The 17,134-nt window shown below is 45.9% G+C and overlaps 1 protein-coding gene across 2 annotated transcripts in view; it reads left to right on the top strand.

The window, feature by feature from the left end:
* eva1aa (eva-1 homolog A, regulator of programmed cell death a) overlaps positions 1–17,134 on the top strand; it is a 68,897-nt gene that overhangs the window by 30,098 nt on the left and 21,665 nt on the right. The window contains exon 5 of one of the 2 annotated variants that reach the window (XM_071920669.2): positions 1,450–1,593. In XM_071920669.2, the coding sequence (XP_071776770.1) occupies positions 1,450–1,593 (144 nt within the window). Of the gene's footprint in view, positions 1–1,449; positions 1,594–12,031; positions 12,293–17,134 lie in introns of those variants that run through there. The other variant, XM_078289808.1, reaches the window with a different exon arrangement.

The raw sequence follows: 17,134 nt of genomic DNA, 5'->3' as shown, positions 1-17,134 counted from the left end.
CATTCCCATAAGGCTCAGCGGGGGCTCCTTCCTACACCGGGACAGCCAGCTAGATGCAGTTAATGCTCAAGGATCGAATCTGTGAACTTTTGAAAGTTGAAAATAGTCATAATGTTGACATAAGATTTTGCGCCCAAAATCATTGAGACAAATAATCGTAAATTGTGATCACAGTTTCCAGCTAAATAACTGTGATTATTATTTTTGCCATAATCATGCAGCCCCACATACCTCTGCTTTTCTGACTGGCCATTTTGCTTAGTTACAGCAACATACCATCAACACCAAAATGTACAATTTATCATCTGAATATCAGTATATATGTCAGTGACGCAGTGCCTGTCTGTCCTGCCTGTTGCTCTCTTTAAAATGCCATTTGTTAAAGCACGGGCAACTAAAACTGCCTTAAGCAGCTCTTAAAAGTCCATTGCAAAGTGTGCGGGCACAGCGGGTCAGCACATCATCTTCTGTAGTCATTATAAATCTGAGAGAGGGAGGAAGACGGAGAGGGGAAAAAGGAAAGAGAAGAGCCTCATCTGTCCATCCACGCTCCCCAGAGGATGAGAGCATGGAGGAGAGGGTCTGGACATGCTGACGGGTGCTTAGTGATGATGTATGAGAGCCCCATCCATCACTCTGTCTGCTGTCCACACACACACACACACACATTGGATCAGGTATCCCTTAGACAATGTGAGGCCCCAATAAGGTTTCCATGTGGGACCGCTGTGGACAGGGGCTCCACCGAGGGAGCTGAGAACGCCTTTTGTGGGAAGGAGTGTGTGTGAGATGTCCCTTCGCTCTCTTCAGAAAGTGTGTGTGTGTCTTTGTATGTGTGTGTGTGTGTGTGTGTGTGTGTGTGTGTGTGTGTGTCCCTCTCTGTTGTAGTTGACAGAGGCTCATGTAGCCTTTTGTATCTGAAGTGCTACTTGTCCGTCAAACACTCAGTAACAAGGTAGCAAGGGACTGATATATGAATGGATATCTTGAATAAGAAATTGCAATTTTGACATGTCATTTATTTGTGCTTATACACGCATTGTGATTGGACGAGAGATGTTCCATGAGAGCTTATATCCACAATATATGAACTTGTACCTTATAACTTGAGACAGTATTACTCCACTTTGTTGATAAATTAACTATGAATAGGGAGCTACGTTTTTTGCCAAAATAAAATGATCAAATAGCCAAAGCTTGTGTCTTTCTTTAATGTTTGATACTATTGTAAAAATGTTCTGAATGTTGTATAAAAGCCATAACAGACTTGAGTGTGTGCTATATTGCGGTTATTGGCACTGATACCCGCTCTTGTATGTTATTACTTACATATATAATCTATAAACATATCATTAAAGCAGGATGTGTAATTTTGCATCTGTCCCTTTTCACTGTCAAATATATATACAATCATTTTCCCCACCTCTTCCCTCTCTGTGTCTGTGTCAGACTGCCAGTCCGGTGTGGCTCTGCAGGTTCTGACAGCCCGCTGCCAGGGGAAGAAGAGCTGTGTGGTCCGAGCCTCCACCAAGGACTTCGGAGACCCCTGCTACTCCGGCACCAGGAAGTACCTCAGCGTCATCTACACCTGTGGTGAGTCCCAACACACTGAGCGACCCTGCTGAGGAGTTCATTATCTTGACACCAGGGGGCGATGCTCTCTCACTGATCAGCTTGACTGTGTGACTTGACTTGGCCGTGATGTTTTAGCTCTATGATTCAGAATTGGCTCTGAGATAAAAGATATAGAAAGATATGTTGTGAAGAGAAAGACTAGGCAGGATGAGGATGATGATGATGATGATGATGATGATGATGACGATGATGATGCCAGTTGGTAGACGGTTGTGCACATGTTTAGTATGTATGTTAGTGCCTTGCTCTACCTATTGAGCTATACAGGGAAATGTAGAGTTGAGTTGCTTAAAGGCCCAATCCCTAATTGCATTATGGCTTTGATTGATGGACTGAAGACATTTTTTTCACTTTGAAATTTAAGCATTTGATTGAGGGACAGTGTGTTCTTTGCAATGTTTGTAAATCAGAACCATTTTTAAGTCATGGTGATCTAAGAAAGTCCTAAAAGAAGCTAAACTTCTAAACTTTTTTTCCATGGGCAAAATGAAGTCAACAACACTGCATTGTACCTTGAAACAGCTCTGTCTCGACTTTATGTCTGGGCGGAAGAGGTAGAAAGATGGGCTTCCTTTTTATCTGTTCCCCACCCCTGGGCTAATCCTGACCTGTCAGGACTATAATTCATTAACCACACACTCACAGACAGACACACACACACACGTGCGCTATCCAGACGCCTCCAGCGCCAGGAATCGATCCATCAGCACCACGGCTCAGACCCACACAGTCACTGGCACAGACACACAGACCCAGACAAAGCCTGCCGCTGCACTTGGCATTTCAACGCAACTTTTGAGATCTGACGTTAAGTATTTTTATCAGATCGCATCGTTGTGCGTTCACACTTGTCCGTATTCCTCGAAATCTGTGTCTGCATTACTTTTTCTACTCTCCCTCTCCATCTCTTTGCACTGCTTATGTGCACATTGTGGCTCGGTTGCATCCAGACTATGTACAATTGTGATCGTAATGTGAGCCTGAACCAATATGAATGAGCAAAATCCGATTTTCATGCATCCAGACCTGGCATTGAAAGCGTCCCGGTGTGATCAGATGAAAAAGTCACATTGAAATCTAGTCTGACCATAGCCACACACGCACACACACACACACACACACACACACTATCAGCCACACTGAGTCCTTTGCTCTGTTTCCAAGTGAGATTGTGTGATTGTTCTCCAACAAGCCGTCCGTTCTCTATCTCAGTAACAACAGGCCAGCGCAGACAGAGGCTGTTCAGCTGTGTTTATGGAGTCGTTTGGCTTGAATCTCCGTCTGACCTCCCTTATCTGCCACTGATAACCAGAGCGTACTCTTTGGTGCTGTTTGGAGCAAGTGGGGTTGGTCAACGTGTGTGTGTGTGTGTGTTTGCGGAGGAAGGGGCGCGGTTTGCAGCGGAGAGAGGGGAAGGATGTGGGACGGTGTGACGTTCAGCAGAGGGAGAGAACGTGTTGTGATGTGTGTGTCGGAGGGGGCAGGAGATGGGTTTTTCGGGGGTTGCGGTGGGAGGTGAGAGGGCTGAACGTGAGTAAATCAGTCTAGCCGCTGCAGACATGAAGTCACTGGTTGCTCCAGGCTCCAGCAAAGTGGTAATTTTGGGGGATCCTCTTTCATTGGCGGTTCAGCGTGTGTGTGCTTGACCCCATTTGTGTCGGAGTATGGGGTGGAGGAGGTCGGTCTGCGCATGATTACTTGCATTTATGTGCTTATGTATGTGTTTGTATGTGCGTGTGTGTGGTGTGTTTTAAGTTTTGGTCCAAAATTAGATATAAACCATTTGAAAAAAGTGACATGTACCCTTATAAAATGATTGATAGCACACAATTTAAACAAATGATGGTACTATTTGAACGATAGTAGATAACATAAGTCTTTGGTTGAGCTTTTTTAATGAGAAAATTCAGTGATTTATTTATTTTTTTTTCTAAAATGGATATGTAGCATTTTGGAAAGTGTGTGTATGTGTACATGTGTGTGTCAGAGTTTCTCCTACCATTGCATAGGTAAGATGGATCACCCTGCTTTAGGAGAAACTCTCACACACACACTTACACACACACACACCAATACAAATTAAAGTGCTAACCCACCTAAAACCTCTGAATTTAATTTATATTGGTTTCAATGGAGAGTTTTAGTGTCCCATGGTGGTCTAAATGCTGTTTCCAATCTGAAAAGAATACAATTCTGGGGGAACCGCTGGAGTGTGTGTGCACATGTATGCATAATACGAGTTCTAGTTTAATGTACAGTAAGGACTCACTATCACACTCCAGCGCAGCCTCTGCTTCACTATGATTTATAAAGCCATCAACCCTCCGAGCGCCAGCCTCTTCCTCACACAGCCCCCAGGAGTGGCCTCGCTCCTGAGCAACAACACAGCAGCAAATGGCCTGGAACCTGCCATCAGTCTCCCGGCAGATCACACACACTCCGCACAGCCGTCGCTGTCAGGCTTCATTTACGTCCACTCCCGCAGGAGGAAATCCCTACGGTTTGTTTGTTTGCGAAAGAAACACTTTAAGAGTCCGATAGCAGACGGACCGCAGCGCTGAGTTTCAGACATCTGAGTATTTTAACAAGCTCACGTTCTGAAATACGTCTCCGGCTATGGGTTCTGTCTTGCAAATTATTTAGTGTCTAAACTTTGAAATATTTCCTCTCGGTGCGACTGCTGGAGATTGATGAACGAGCGTTGCCCGGGGCGCTTTCTTCAACAAGCGCAGTTCCAATATGGCCCCTTTGAAGTTTCCCTTGTAATGTTGTGTTCCTCACTTTGTCACGGGCTGACAGTCTTTGCCTTTTGAAGCTGTAGGATCCAAAAAATTCTGTGCCTTTGCAAAGCATGTCCATTCCGTACGCATCTTTGATCTGGAAATGAAAAAGTCTTGGCTGATGTTGCATGAGAAAGTATGCCTTTATATATTGCGAAATAGTAGTGTTACAGTGTGTTTTGTGGCTGTGTGTGTGTATACTAGTAGGACCAGACCTCACAGGCCTGTCCAGCAGCCCCACAACACCACTCTTCTTATCTGCCCACATCCTTCCTCTGTCTAGTGAGCAGAGAGATACAGCCTGAGGGCTTCCTGCTTCTGTGTGTGTGTGTGTGTGTGTGTGTCTCTACCACGAAGGACAGCTGTAACTTTAAACTAAATTTAACAAAATATGATTTATGTATGTCCATGCTTATCAAATCATGTCCAGAAGAATCTCCCTTTCTTTTTCTCTTCCTCCCTCCCTCCATCCCACACACAGGCCTTCCAACCCAGAGCGCAGTTCCTTTCCTCCCTCAGGGTATTAAAGCCTCTGACTTTTATCAAGATGAGGAGGCCTCTCTCTCTCTCCTAAACTTCCCTCCTAGACTTCCCCTCGGAGCGCTGGCTGTGGCGTAATGGATAGCCCTGAACGAGCCTCGCAGCTACAGAGAGTCTTTTGAACCGGGGCGGACTCTTAGGGGGGATGAAAGGTTAGGGGAAGCCTAATGAACAGGTCTAATTGCTGAGGAGGAAATGGATTAATTGCGGCACTTAGGCGGTTAATATGGGATCTGGAGTTGGGGGGTGAGGAGGGTTAAGGTGGAAGACTTCGTAACTCAGGCATTTCCAACATTGGGGTTGGGACCCCAATATGAAAAATTCCTAATGAAAGTAAAATTAAGTCTATTAATATCTGATTTCAAATATACAGCTACTGCTACTACTGTGCTTTTGGACTGCACACAGACGCCACTGTGAAAGCTATGCAGCCTTAAAGGAAAAATCCACCTTAAACACTTTTATTTTTTCTTATTCCCACAGATAACTGGCCAAATGTAGATGCTGTGACATTATATTGAGATACAGTATTTCCAGCATAGGCACAATGGAGTTTAATAGGAGAAACATTTTCTATCTAAAACATCAACAGTAAAAGTCAGGTATTGGTGTCAGTCTCTCAGAATCAAAAAGCAGTCTTCTTTGTAGATCCACTGTTTGGCACCGAAATCCATCGTAGAAGAGACCAATTTCTCCACTGACAGTACCCTCAATAGACCAGAATGCAATGCAACCACAAGACACTATCGTAGACACGTCCCAATGTTCACAAACTAGTTGGCTAGTTTGCTATATTTATATGCCCATATGTCCACTTTTGATTGAAACAAGCAAGTTCACGCACATTCTCTGGGGGTTGTCAAAATACATTCTGGGAAATGTAGGCAATCACTAAGTGAAGTATAAGTAGGCAGGTTGAGGGAAAATGGGTACACCAAAAAGTTAATTATACTTCATCACAAAATAACTCCTGGGATGCATTGAAACAAATCGATGGTATCTAAAGTAAAGTAAAAGTGTATGAGGGTGGATTTTTCCTTTATTGTCCATCTTATCCAAAACGAGTTCTGTTTTATAATTAAATTTCATTCATGATTTCTTGACCAAGTATTGCTTAATTTTTCCATTTCCCTTTTCTTTAGCAGATGGAATGTGGAGGTTGAGTATGATGGGGGACAGGAGCTGTTTTCATTCATTTTAGTTGGGGCTGTGGGGCTGACAGGGGTGGAGAAACTCGACTGAGCTGTTCTACTGGTGTTTATAATGGATTCTATCCGAGTAGTGTGAGTTTCTCACTGCCTACACATGGCTCGAGGGGGGGTTGATTGAGATGTAACAGGGGAAAAACAGGCGAAGATAAAGATGTCATTCAGAAGCTTGAGGGTTTGAATTGTCCCAACCCGGCTATACACACAAACACACCCCACACACACAGTTTCTTGAGATACACATGTGACCGCTGCAAGCTAGGCTCTTCTCCAACTCCCCCACACACATTCATGTCATCAGTCCAGCAGAGGAGACTGTGGGGGAGATGTTTATTTTGGCCCAGTTGTGTGTATGAGAGTGTGTAGCTGCAGTCCAGCCAGCCAGTAGCTGCCGCTGGGCCTCTTCATTCTGCCTATAGCTCATCCTATAGCTGGTGGGCTGAACCACACACACCCAGCAGCATATACACATATACATACAAGCACATAAACACATCTGCCTGTATCTTTCATCTGGCACACACACATATACAAACATGCATTCATGGGATGCAGTGTAATTTCTAACAATAATCAGCAACAGATGACAGTTAGTAGCTAACCACTGGTATCAGGTAGGTCCAGACTGCTTGGGAGTTTGAATCTTAATCTCTAACCTCACTAATAGTCTGTCTGGCCTCTGGTGTTTATTTGGACTGGGACAGATGGAAAATAAAGGAGACTAGCTGTAGCTTTGTAATACTAACAGTGTAAAAGGAGACAGGTAACATCACTAGTGAGTCAGCTGTGTCCTGCAAGTACCCAGATCCCAGATCCCAGATGGCACTTGTTTCTACTGTAGGGCATACCTGGTTGAATAGAAACAAAGAATTCTTTCAGTTTGCTTTAACCTGCGTGCATTGCCAGATGGGCGGGGCTTACCACATCAGGACAGTTCAGACAGCGCCAGGAAGGTTGTCAATCACAGGAAAATGTCCTAACTTGACCCTCACATGCTCTCGGGGGAATGTCTGAAGATGCTGGCTGTCTTTGTATCATCATACATGGCCGACCCCACCCGTCTGGCACTTGAGTAGACTAAAACAAACCAGCAAAAAGCATTTACAAACAGTATTTGACCCAAAGCTGATCCGCAGTGTGTTTTGAGTGTGGTCCTGGAGTGTTAGTGAGTGGAGCGGCAAGCGGAAAGGAATGAAGCGGCCCCTCTGAACGCTCCCCAGCCTCGCAACGCAAACCTGACTCTGCAGAAACCCTGGAATAACAGCCGCAACTGGCACTCTCAGGAACACTGCTGCGAGGAAACACACGTCACGTGACCTCAGCTGACCCACACACACACACACACACTTCGGCTGGAGTAATTTGCTTTGGACCAAATAGTCTCATCCAAGCTGTACTGACGCCCGGTACAGAAAAGCATCTGAGAGCTATTACTGTGTCCAATAGAAACTGGCTTGGAGTTAGCGAAGCCCTCTGGGTGTGGTCTCTCAATTTCACCCAAGCAGGCCCACCATCACGTCCCATCAGCCACTGGGATGCTGGGGAACGCGAAGGGAGGTTTTTGGCGCCAACAGAGTGTTGCCATGGTGATCTGCTGATGCCAGGGGTCGGGGGGGGGGGATTGTGCTTGGCCAGCATGTTTAGTCAGCTGATGTCTGCCCCGCACTATCTCTCATTGAGTCACATCATCTGGTATGTGCTGGCTCTTTAGTGTACATAAGCAACATGTACTGCCACACACACACACACACACACACACACACACAAGCTCACACAAACAGGTTAAATCACAACCTCTTTCGCTCTGTTCCCCCCTCTTTCACGTACACACAGAGCAAAAATCTCTCTTTGTCTGTCTCTCTCTCTCTCGCTCGTACACACACACACACACACACACACACACACACACTTGGCTGTATATAGCATGTTCATACATTACAAATCTAATTTAATACCCCGCCGATGTGATAGCTGGTCCTCTGGGAAATTCTGTAAGAACTTTAATCAGATTAAAATGATTCTCAAACAAAGAGGATTAGAAGAAGTGAAGTGTTTTATTCCCTTTTAAGTTCTTGCGGCCTCTCTTCTCTTTTCTTTTCCTCCCTCTCTTTCCCTCCCTCTGCACACCACTTTCTCTCTCTCTCTCTCTGTCTGTCTGATCTGATCTGGCTCTTTCTCCGTGTGTGGTTGCTGCACTCACTCTCTCTCTCTCCCTTAATGTTCCCCTTTTCTTTCTCTTTGTCTCTCTCACAACCTGCTAGCCTCTCTGCCTTTCTTCTCATCTCTCTTCGTTGTTTTCTTTCTGTCTCCATTCTGTCCACCGTTTCCGACTGTGCAGACAGCGATTGCCCAGAGGTTGGAGAAGTGGGCTTGTGACTGGAAGTGCAGCGGTTCCTGTCCACGACCAGCTGAGGAAATAGGAATTTGCGGGGGAGTGAATGAGTAACGCTGTCAGTGACTACTGTCAGGGACTGCACTCCCATCTGCTCCTGTTCTTTAGCTGCTCAGGGGCTAAGTGGTTTTTGTAATTGGCATCTTCCTGGTATGAATGTGTGTAACACTTCCTCCACCTGCAACTAATCCTCCAGGCCGTAAATAAGAATGTGTTTGTAGGCAGGGATGGAAAGAAGTACTGAAGTTTTACTTAAGTAGAAGTAAAATTACAGGTGTAAAAATCTACTTAAATAAAAAGTTGCTCATTCAAAATGTACTTAGAGTGAAAGTTATTTTGATTTGTTAATATATGATCTTTCCCATGCAATGCAAAAGGGGCGAGAGGGCCAAGAATTTGAAGTAGATTTTACATACTGTTTAATTAATTAAAGAGCGCAGTTCCTTTCCTCCCCCTTTTAATTAATACAAAAAAAAAAAGAAGTGTAAAACAAAGCATGAATAAACAAATATTCATTAAATGATTCCGATTGGTCACTTTCTGATGTAATGGATGCAGTTAACAATGTATTGTAACAATGTTTTGTATGCAAAGTATAATACTTCAGTCAAAACATACTTTTAAGTAAAAATAAAATTACTGACTTCAAAAACTACGCAAAAAAAGCTACTCAGTTACAGTAATGAGAGTAATAGTACTTTGTTACTTAGAGCCTTGGCTCTTAGTCAGCCTGCCTGGGTGGATGAGTGTAAAAACCCACACTGAGACACAAAGCCTTGTCTCCTGCCACAATATCCATGACTAATGCAACTTAGGAGGATTCTCAGGACTCGGTAATTTTCCCGATCCCCTCAGCCAGCGGTGCAGTGTTAGCATCCAGCGCTAATCAAGCGCCTGGCGACAGAGGACTGACTTTGGCTTGTGCCAGGGTACCAGGCCTTTGAAAAGTCCCTTTAATGAAAATAGAGAGAAAAAGAGAGAGAGGATTTGGGAAACAACACTGAGTGCCAGCCAGATGCTTTGATTCCTCTATCTGCAGACTGCTTGGTAAACATGGTGGGGAGGCAACAACAGAGGGGTTGTACAAAAAGAGAGAGAGATAGAAAGAGAGAGATAACACAGGTGACTTGACTGTAGAGATATGTATGTATCTCACTACTTGCTGGATTCATTTAATTCACTTATTATGCTTCTAGTTTTTGAAACATTACACATTCATCAGTTCTTACCATTTTACAGTCTGCTGACAGCGGAGGTTGACAAATGTCAAAGCATTCATCATGACAGGCTGACAAGAACACAACATAGATGTGACTCACTGATGATGTGATCTTTGTGGGTGTTTTCAATGGGAATCTATGAGCAAGGCATGAGTGTGTACCATTTTTTTGGGCTTGTCAGAAGGGCAACAGCTACGTGCGCTGATGTGGCCAAGAGACGGTCGGATTTTCATTAGGTCCTTGTTGAACTGCACGTGTCTGAAATGCCTGTTGTAGTTCACTGCAGTTGCACTGGAAGATTGCTATTACCATTTCACATTTTTGTGCAACTGAAATCGCTTTTGGAAGTGTTTCACTAGCTAGTAGAAGATTCATTTCAAGTTCCTTTGTTGCCTAATAAGGTAAGTTGCGTCAATTTACAACATTAGATTGTTTGATTTAGGCTTTGCATATTGTTTCTTGGACTTCTTGCTCTTGTTTCTTAGTGTTTTTAAGTCATAGTAGTGAGCTACTATTGGTGATTTGACTGTATTTTTCTATTTTTCTATTGACTGTATTTTGCTATTTTTTTATTTTATTTTGTATTTTGTATTTTTCTATTTTCATTTGCTGACTTGCTCACTTTGCCCAGCCCTCTTATCTTGAGTTTGTGTACTAGACCAGACAGTAAACAACAGTCCGGTGACATCACAGATCATCAATGTCTACCTTGTGTGCTATCTGCCCCGCTGGCCCGCTACTGACCGCTCAGTCCTACCTGGCTGACGCAGTTTTATTAAGGTCACAGGTCACATCAACAGCGTTCTCTATGGGAAACAGAGAGAGAGAGAGGGCCTCTCTGATGACGTTTGGGGGTCTGTCGCTCTGCTGCCCCCAGTCAAAGCCTCCTGTGTCCCTGTCACCGCTTCAGCCCGCTCTCCTTGTCCCGCGTCCAACATGGGAAGGGCTCTCCAGAGCGGGGGAATGTTCTCCGTTTGGCTTCGGGCTGCAGGCTGTTTGTCCGCTTTAGAAATGTCGGACAATAGGAGCGTGCAGCCGAGTTAACGTTCATACGGACACGTGGATAGAGACATACAGACACATGTACAAACATACTGTACATATAGGCACAAACATACATATACACATGCACAAATATGCTGTTCATGCACGCCCACCCACACACACACAAACTATACGCACACACACTGTACACACATACACAACAAACACACAAACATTTCCCCCCCGGCCTGTGGTTTTTGCCTGGCTTGTTTTCCCACATGAGCAACTGCTTCTTTGTTGGTGTGGAAACTGCAAAATAAGCAAAGCTCTGGACGGGAGCACGCTGCCAACTTTGTCGGCTTCGCAGAGTCGTAAGCTGTGTACACTACTGTTCTCGTGTCACGCAGCGCTGGAGGCTCAAACGCCAGCCTCAGAACTTTTTGCGAACCGTCGTCCTTGTTTTCGTTTGTATGTCGGCTGTGCTGAGTCGAGGGGACTAATGCTTTCCAGTCTGTGGCTGGTTTCAGTTTTCCTCCTGCGGTGGACGAGGACAGAGAGAGAGAGGGGGGAAGAGAGAGAGAGAGAGAGAGAGAGAGAGGAGGGGGTGGCAGAGAGCGAGAGAGAGAGTCTGGGGGAGAAATTCCCAGGGCATCTTACACACCGCATTCCCAGATCCCCAATCTGAGCTGAATGAAATTCTCAGGTCATTTCCTGCCGCTGCACACTGACTTTTTTCATCTCTCTCTCTCTCTCTCTCTCTCTCTCTCTCTCTCTCTCTCTCTCTCACTCTCTCTCTTTCTCTCTCCCTCTCTCTCTCTAACTTGGACCCCCTTTCTCTCTCACTCTCTCTCACACATACAATCATAGCCCCCTCCCTCTCTCTCGCATGCTCCCTCCCTCCCTCCCTACCTCTCTTTGGCTGCTCACTCACACAGTAGTGAGCTGTGTAGGTGGACACTACATGCCCTGCCTCCCTCTCTCTCTCTCCCTCTCTCTCTCTCTCTCTCTCCCTCTCTCCCTCTCTCTCCTGCTGTCACATTCCAGTTGTCTGAAGCCCGGGGTTTAACTTTCTCTCTCCCTGAGTGCAGGAAGGAAGGGAAAACTAAAAAAGAAGAGGAGAGGAAGAAGCAAGAGAAAAGCCAGCCTGCATTGGTCTCTCACTCTCTCTCTCCCTCCGGATGAGAAGAAGAAAAGAAGAGGAAACTTTCTTCATACTCCATTTGGCTTAAAAGGGGGAGTCGCCGTAAAGGAGCATACCTTCTTAAAGGGGCTATCCTTTCTTTTTCTTTTTTTTTCTTCCTCCCACCGTCTTTCCTTTTTTGGGCCGCGCTCTCTCACTCCGGTCGGACCGGCGGTGGACTATTCACGTGAGCGCTTGTTTTCACGGCAAAGCGAGCCCCAGCTCTCCTGGTGGGACGGAGGAGGAGTGGGGGGAGTGTTTGACAGACACACACACACACACACATACACACACACTCGGGAGAGAAAGCTACTGCCTGGACCCCAGAGGATTTTCCATTCAGCAATGTGTGTGTAAGTGTCACCCTGTGTCCTCTCTCTCTGAACATGCTCTTGTGCCATTCTGCTGTAGTGCGGCCAGTTTTGCCACTCCGTTGTTTCGGTGCTCAAGTTGTGAGACTGCACTTTCTGGTTATTTAAGAAATGTGACTGTCCTCCCTGGCTTTCCCTCTCTTAAGCTTTGTGTTTTGGGTGTTATCCAAAGGTTTGAGGCTCTCTCATTTTTGTGAGTGTGTTGTTATGAGGCTGAGTTTTCATCTGTCCTTGCTTTTTGTTGGGTTTTAAATGCCTCACCTCTCATTGCCTTCTGAGATGTCAGAGCTGATCTTGCGTTATTGCTGTTTGAGCTCTTATTATTGAAGATGTGTAAAAGCAGGAGTGGACGCATGCGTGTATCTGAAGTCATTGGTGTAAATTGGTGTGTGTATGTGTGTGTGTGTGTTAGGATTCCTATGGAACATGAAGCAACAAGTGTTCAGGAGCTGAGAGGTGAGATTTGCCAGGCTGACTGACTGGATTAGACTCTGACAGGGAACTGCAGGTTTCACGTGTGGACAGATGAGGTAAACTTAGGAACAACTGTGTGAGATCACTTAGATACCTACACCGACACACACACACACACACACACACCCTCTAAAAACCGATACCAGACTACGCCCGGCTAGTGTTATTGGTGGTTCATTTTAGAACAGCGAAACTAATTTCATGTATTCCTGAGTGTGTGTGTCTGTGTGCGTGTTTCCATAGATGGTCAGTGTGTTTTTCCTAATGAGGTGTGGGTTGCACTGAGCAGAACAGGCTCTGCTGGCAGGAGTTAGACTGTAATCAACCACAAGGTACATGATACAGTAAATGTGGCATTGGCCAGCAAACCGTTCACTGACTCCAAATACTGGTGCTGACTCACAGTAGGCAGCTGGGCTGAGATCAGTTAATAGACGTCACTTAGCTCCATAATATGAGCTTTGAGAAATCTAAGTAAGTAAGTAAAATAAGGAAAAACTTAGTTGCAGCATTTCTTGTCCAAAAGCTCTGAGAATCCATGTTGGAAGAGACTGAAACAATGTTAAGCTGTCATTCTTTTTTCATTTTTATCAGATCATGTTAAATCCAAGTCAAGACATTTTACATTTTAGACATTTATCTGTCATCTTCTCCAGACTGAGTTAGAATGACAGCAACAGTAGAATAAGCTGAAATTCCTAGAATAAGCTGAAATTCCGAGATAATTACAAGCAAAAAGCAGAGAGGTAGAAGGGATTTTTTTTTTTAGAAAGCAAGTGAGTGAATAGAAGGGAAACATGAGAGAGGGTGATGTGAGGTGAAGATGACATTTCAGAAGATGGACTCTGAGTGACTCTGCTGTTCTGACTGGAGCGGCAGGAGAGACTTTGCCAAGAACGCAGCATCTTGACAAACATAAAGACTCACTGACAAACAGCATACAGCAGTGTGCTCAGGCAAAACTACACCCAATCACAGTTCATCTGGTGTCGTTTCAGTGGAAGGAATCCGAACGTTGAGCCGAGCCAAGCGAGTCAGAGTCAATTGAGTGTAGACAATAAAAGCAGACTGGCTCCTACGTCGGTTTGAGCGCCGGTGCCGAGCTCCAAACATGGTTCGTGTTTAGTGCGAGCTCTCCTGCAATTCGACGTGTTTATTTCTAGAGAAGCCTGCCTCGGGGCTCGGCCCGACCGCGAGCTTAACACCCGGCGGCCCGTACGCACGTCTCCTAAAGGCCCGTGCGCACGTCAGCCCTCGTAAACAGGAGCGAGATGCTTACACCAGACAATGGTGCAGTCAGATCATGGGCTGCGGAGTGACTAAACTGTTTAGATGGCTTCCAAATGGTGTGTGTGTGTGTCAGTGTGTGTTTGCCTGTCTATATATGTATGTGAATCTGTGTGTAGGTCTATGTGTGGCTGTCCTTTTTGCCTCTCTATTTATGAATGTGTGTGTTTTTTGTGTGTGTGTGTGTGTGTGTGTGTGTGTGCTTTTGCCTCTCTATTTATGAATGTGCGTCTGTTTTTGTGTATGTGTTTGTCTATGTAAATGCATGAGTGTTTTGTATTTGCCTCTGTATATATGTTTATGCTTTTGTGTGTGTCTCTGTGTGTTTTTGCCTGTCTGTGTATGTATGTGACTGTGTGTGTGTGTGTGTGTGTGTTTGCCTGTCTATATGTGAATGTGTGTTTCTGTGTGTATATACAGAAAAACATGCATATATAAATGCGTGCGCGTGTGCCTGTGTGTGCCCCTGCCTGTGAGTGTGTGTGTGTGTGCCTGCCCGTGTGTGTGCATAGTGTGTGTGTGTGTGTGTGTGTGCGCACCCACGCACACATACCTCTCCCCCGTCAGCCAGGTTTCCCTCTTAAGTGACGCGTAGCCGTTCCCCCCGTAGCGCCGGTTTGCAGCGCCGGGCCCGGTCCCTCCCAAACCACAAGGGACTCTTTGTTTGTAATTTATGAATTAGTGTGTGGTTTGGGTTACGAGAAGAGCGGGCAGGCCAGGGGCTGACGGCACAGGAACAGGAACAGGACCAGGACCAGGAGCGAGGAGCGAGGAGCGAGGAGCGAGGCCCCGGCCCCCGCTGCAGCGCTCACTTTGATTAGCTGGAGGTTGTAAACTCCGGCTGTTTTGTTTATTATTCCCCGATTAGCACTCTGGATGGAGGGACAGGCGGTAGAAATGATGAATAGGCGAGATGAATGGGCTTCCTCACTGCTGATTTACTTCCGTCTTGCTGTTTCTCTCTCTCTCTTGCTGTCTTCCTCTGCCTCTTTCCCTCTTTCTCTGTCTTCCCCCCCCCCACATGCACTCACACCCACACACAGATGCATAACCGAGGGTTTGACAGCGCGGCGATTATCTGTAAATCTGCGTCTGACCATCAGATAACAGTTGTAAATACTTTCTGTCAACACTCTGTCTTTGTCCAAGTGCAGGAAACGCAGCCATCTGCCTTCATCTCCGCAGCTCCCCCCCCCCCCCCCCCCCCCCCGCCTGGAAACGCTCTCTCTGTCGCTCGGCTCGCTTCCTTTCGCCCTTTTTCATCAAGTGGTTTTATTTACTTTGTCTAGTCTGAATGGAACCTGGCGCTGTTTTTCGGCTCTGGCCTCGTTCTCTCTCGCAGAATAGCGAAGCCCTCCTTCCTTTCTTTCCCCCCCCTCTCTACCCTCTCTCTCCCTCTCTCTCTCTCTATCCTTGATTTGATTTTTATCCTTTTCTTCTCCGTCCTCTGTTTTTGAAAGTCAGCATGCATTCCTCATGGCTTCGGCGCTCCTAGAGGGTTCTTTTCCCCCCTGTCTTTCTTTCTTTCTTTCTTTCTTTCTTGCTTTCCAAATGACTTCCTCGCTCTCAAAATGACTCTAAAAGAAGAGTCATTTTGGGGTGTGTGTGGAGGGGAGGGGGGGGGTCTCCTGATGGCCAAAGCAGATGTGGCCCCATTGGAACTTCCTGGCATTCTTCAGCCCCAACATGCAGCTGCTTGACATTGGGGGTGCAGGACTCCCCCCATTCTCCCTTCCCCCATATCCCACCCTGTATCCCCACCATCTCAGTCGTACCTATACAGCCTCATAACCTCATACCATTGCGTATAGCTTACCCCCCCTCTCCGATGTCTCCAGTGTCCCAATGACTCTGCCCCTACCTACATTGTTCCACCAACTCTACTCCCCTATCGTAGCGTCCCGGGACCCCCATTCTCAGTTTTACACGGTATCATTACACCTACAAACCCCCACCCACAGCTCAATTCTCTGCTCACAAGCTGACTTTACAGACCAATATTTGCATTTCGACAGTTCTGCTTCCAAAGGTTGAGCCTTCGCTTTATAGTTCATCTACAAGGACTTAGGCTTTTCCTTTCCTCTTGGGCCAGTTTTTCTTTTTCTTTTAATGGACCAGGTTTTAGCAGAGCTGTCCTATCCTAGAGGAGCTGTGTTTTCTCGCCCCTCTGATGTCTGTGTTATTGCACCGGGACCGGTCCTGGATGGGGATTTGAGGAGCCTCTATAGCTGTGGGGAGTCGTTTATCTCCCAGCGAGGTGGTGGGGGTAAGCCCCTCTGGATCCTGCTAGATTTAAAAGGTCAGCGAGGGTGTGTGTGTGTGTGTGTGTGTGTGTTTGTGTGGGGTGGAGGGGTACACACAGAGGAAGACACACAGAAATACACACCTGGGGACTTGAAAACACACACGTACATATTCGCATTTTTGTTAGTGTGTGTTAACTTTTCATACGTCAAACTGACTGTAAAATGGTAAGAATCAATAACTTTGTAATGGTAACAGGCATAAAGAGAGACTGGTAGCATCATGAGTGAGTTGGCTGTACCCTACATGTACCCAGATGGCCTGTGTGTGTCTATATGCCCAGGTCTGGAGATGTGGAGATGTGGACAGCATGCCAGAGTCACTTTTCAATGGCTTTATTCAGCAGGCTTGCTGCCTTTTTATTTGATCTTTCGAAAGCCTTGCTCACCCAGGAAAATTAATTTTCCCTCCAAGGCACCCTGGTCAGGGTGAAGCACACTGTACCTCAGTGTGTGTGTCTGTGTGTATGTGTGTGTGTGTGTGTGTGTGTGTGTGTGTGTGTGTGTGTGTATCAGTTGGCCTTAGACGTACCTTCACAGTAATGTTGAGTTAATTACAGCAGAACACTGCACCACGAGGAGAGCAGAAAACCACCAGTGTTGAATTGCATACTGCTGATGTGAGTTCTTGTCACTAAAGGTGTGTATGTTTGCTACTTGCCTGTCCGGTCAGGTTTGTGTGTGTGTGTGAATACCAGACCTGGGTCAAATGGTATCTGCAAATGATTGTCAGTGTTTTAACCAGCTTGGAGTTCCGGAT

The sequence above is a fragment of the Centroberyx gerrardi genome, chromosome 18 (genome assembly GCF_048128805.1).
Source record: "Centroberyx gerrardi isolate f3 chromosome 18, fCenGer3.hap1.cur.20231027, whole genome shotgun sequence".
NCBI classification, from domain to species: Eukaryota; Metazoa; Chordata; class Actinopteri; order Beryciformes; family Berycidae; genus Centroberyx; species Centroberyx gerrardi.
Note: the sequence above shows the minus strand (reverse complement) of the source record. Positions and strands in the feature narration are given on the sequence as shown.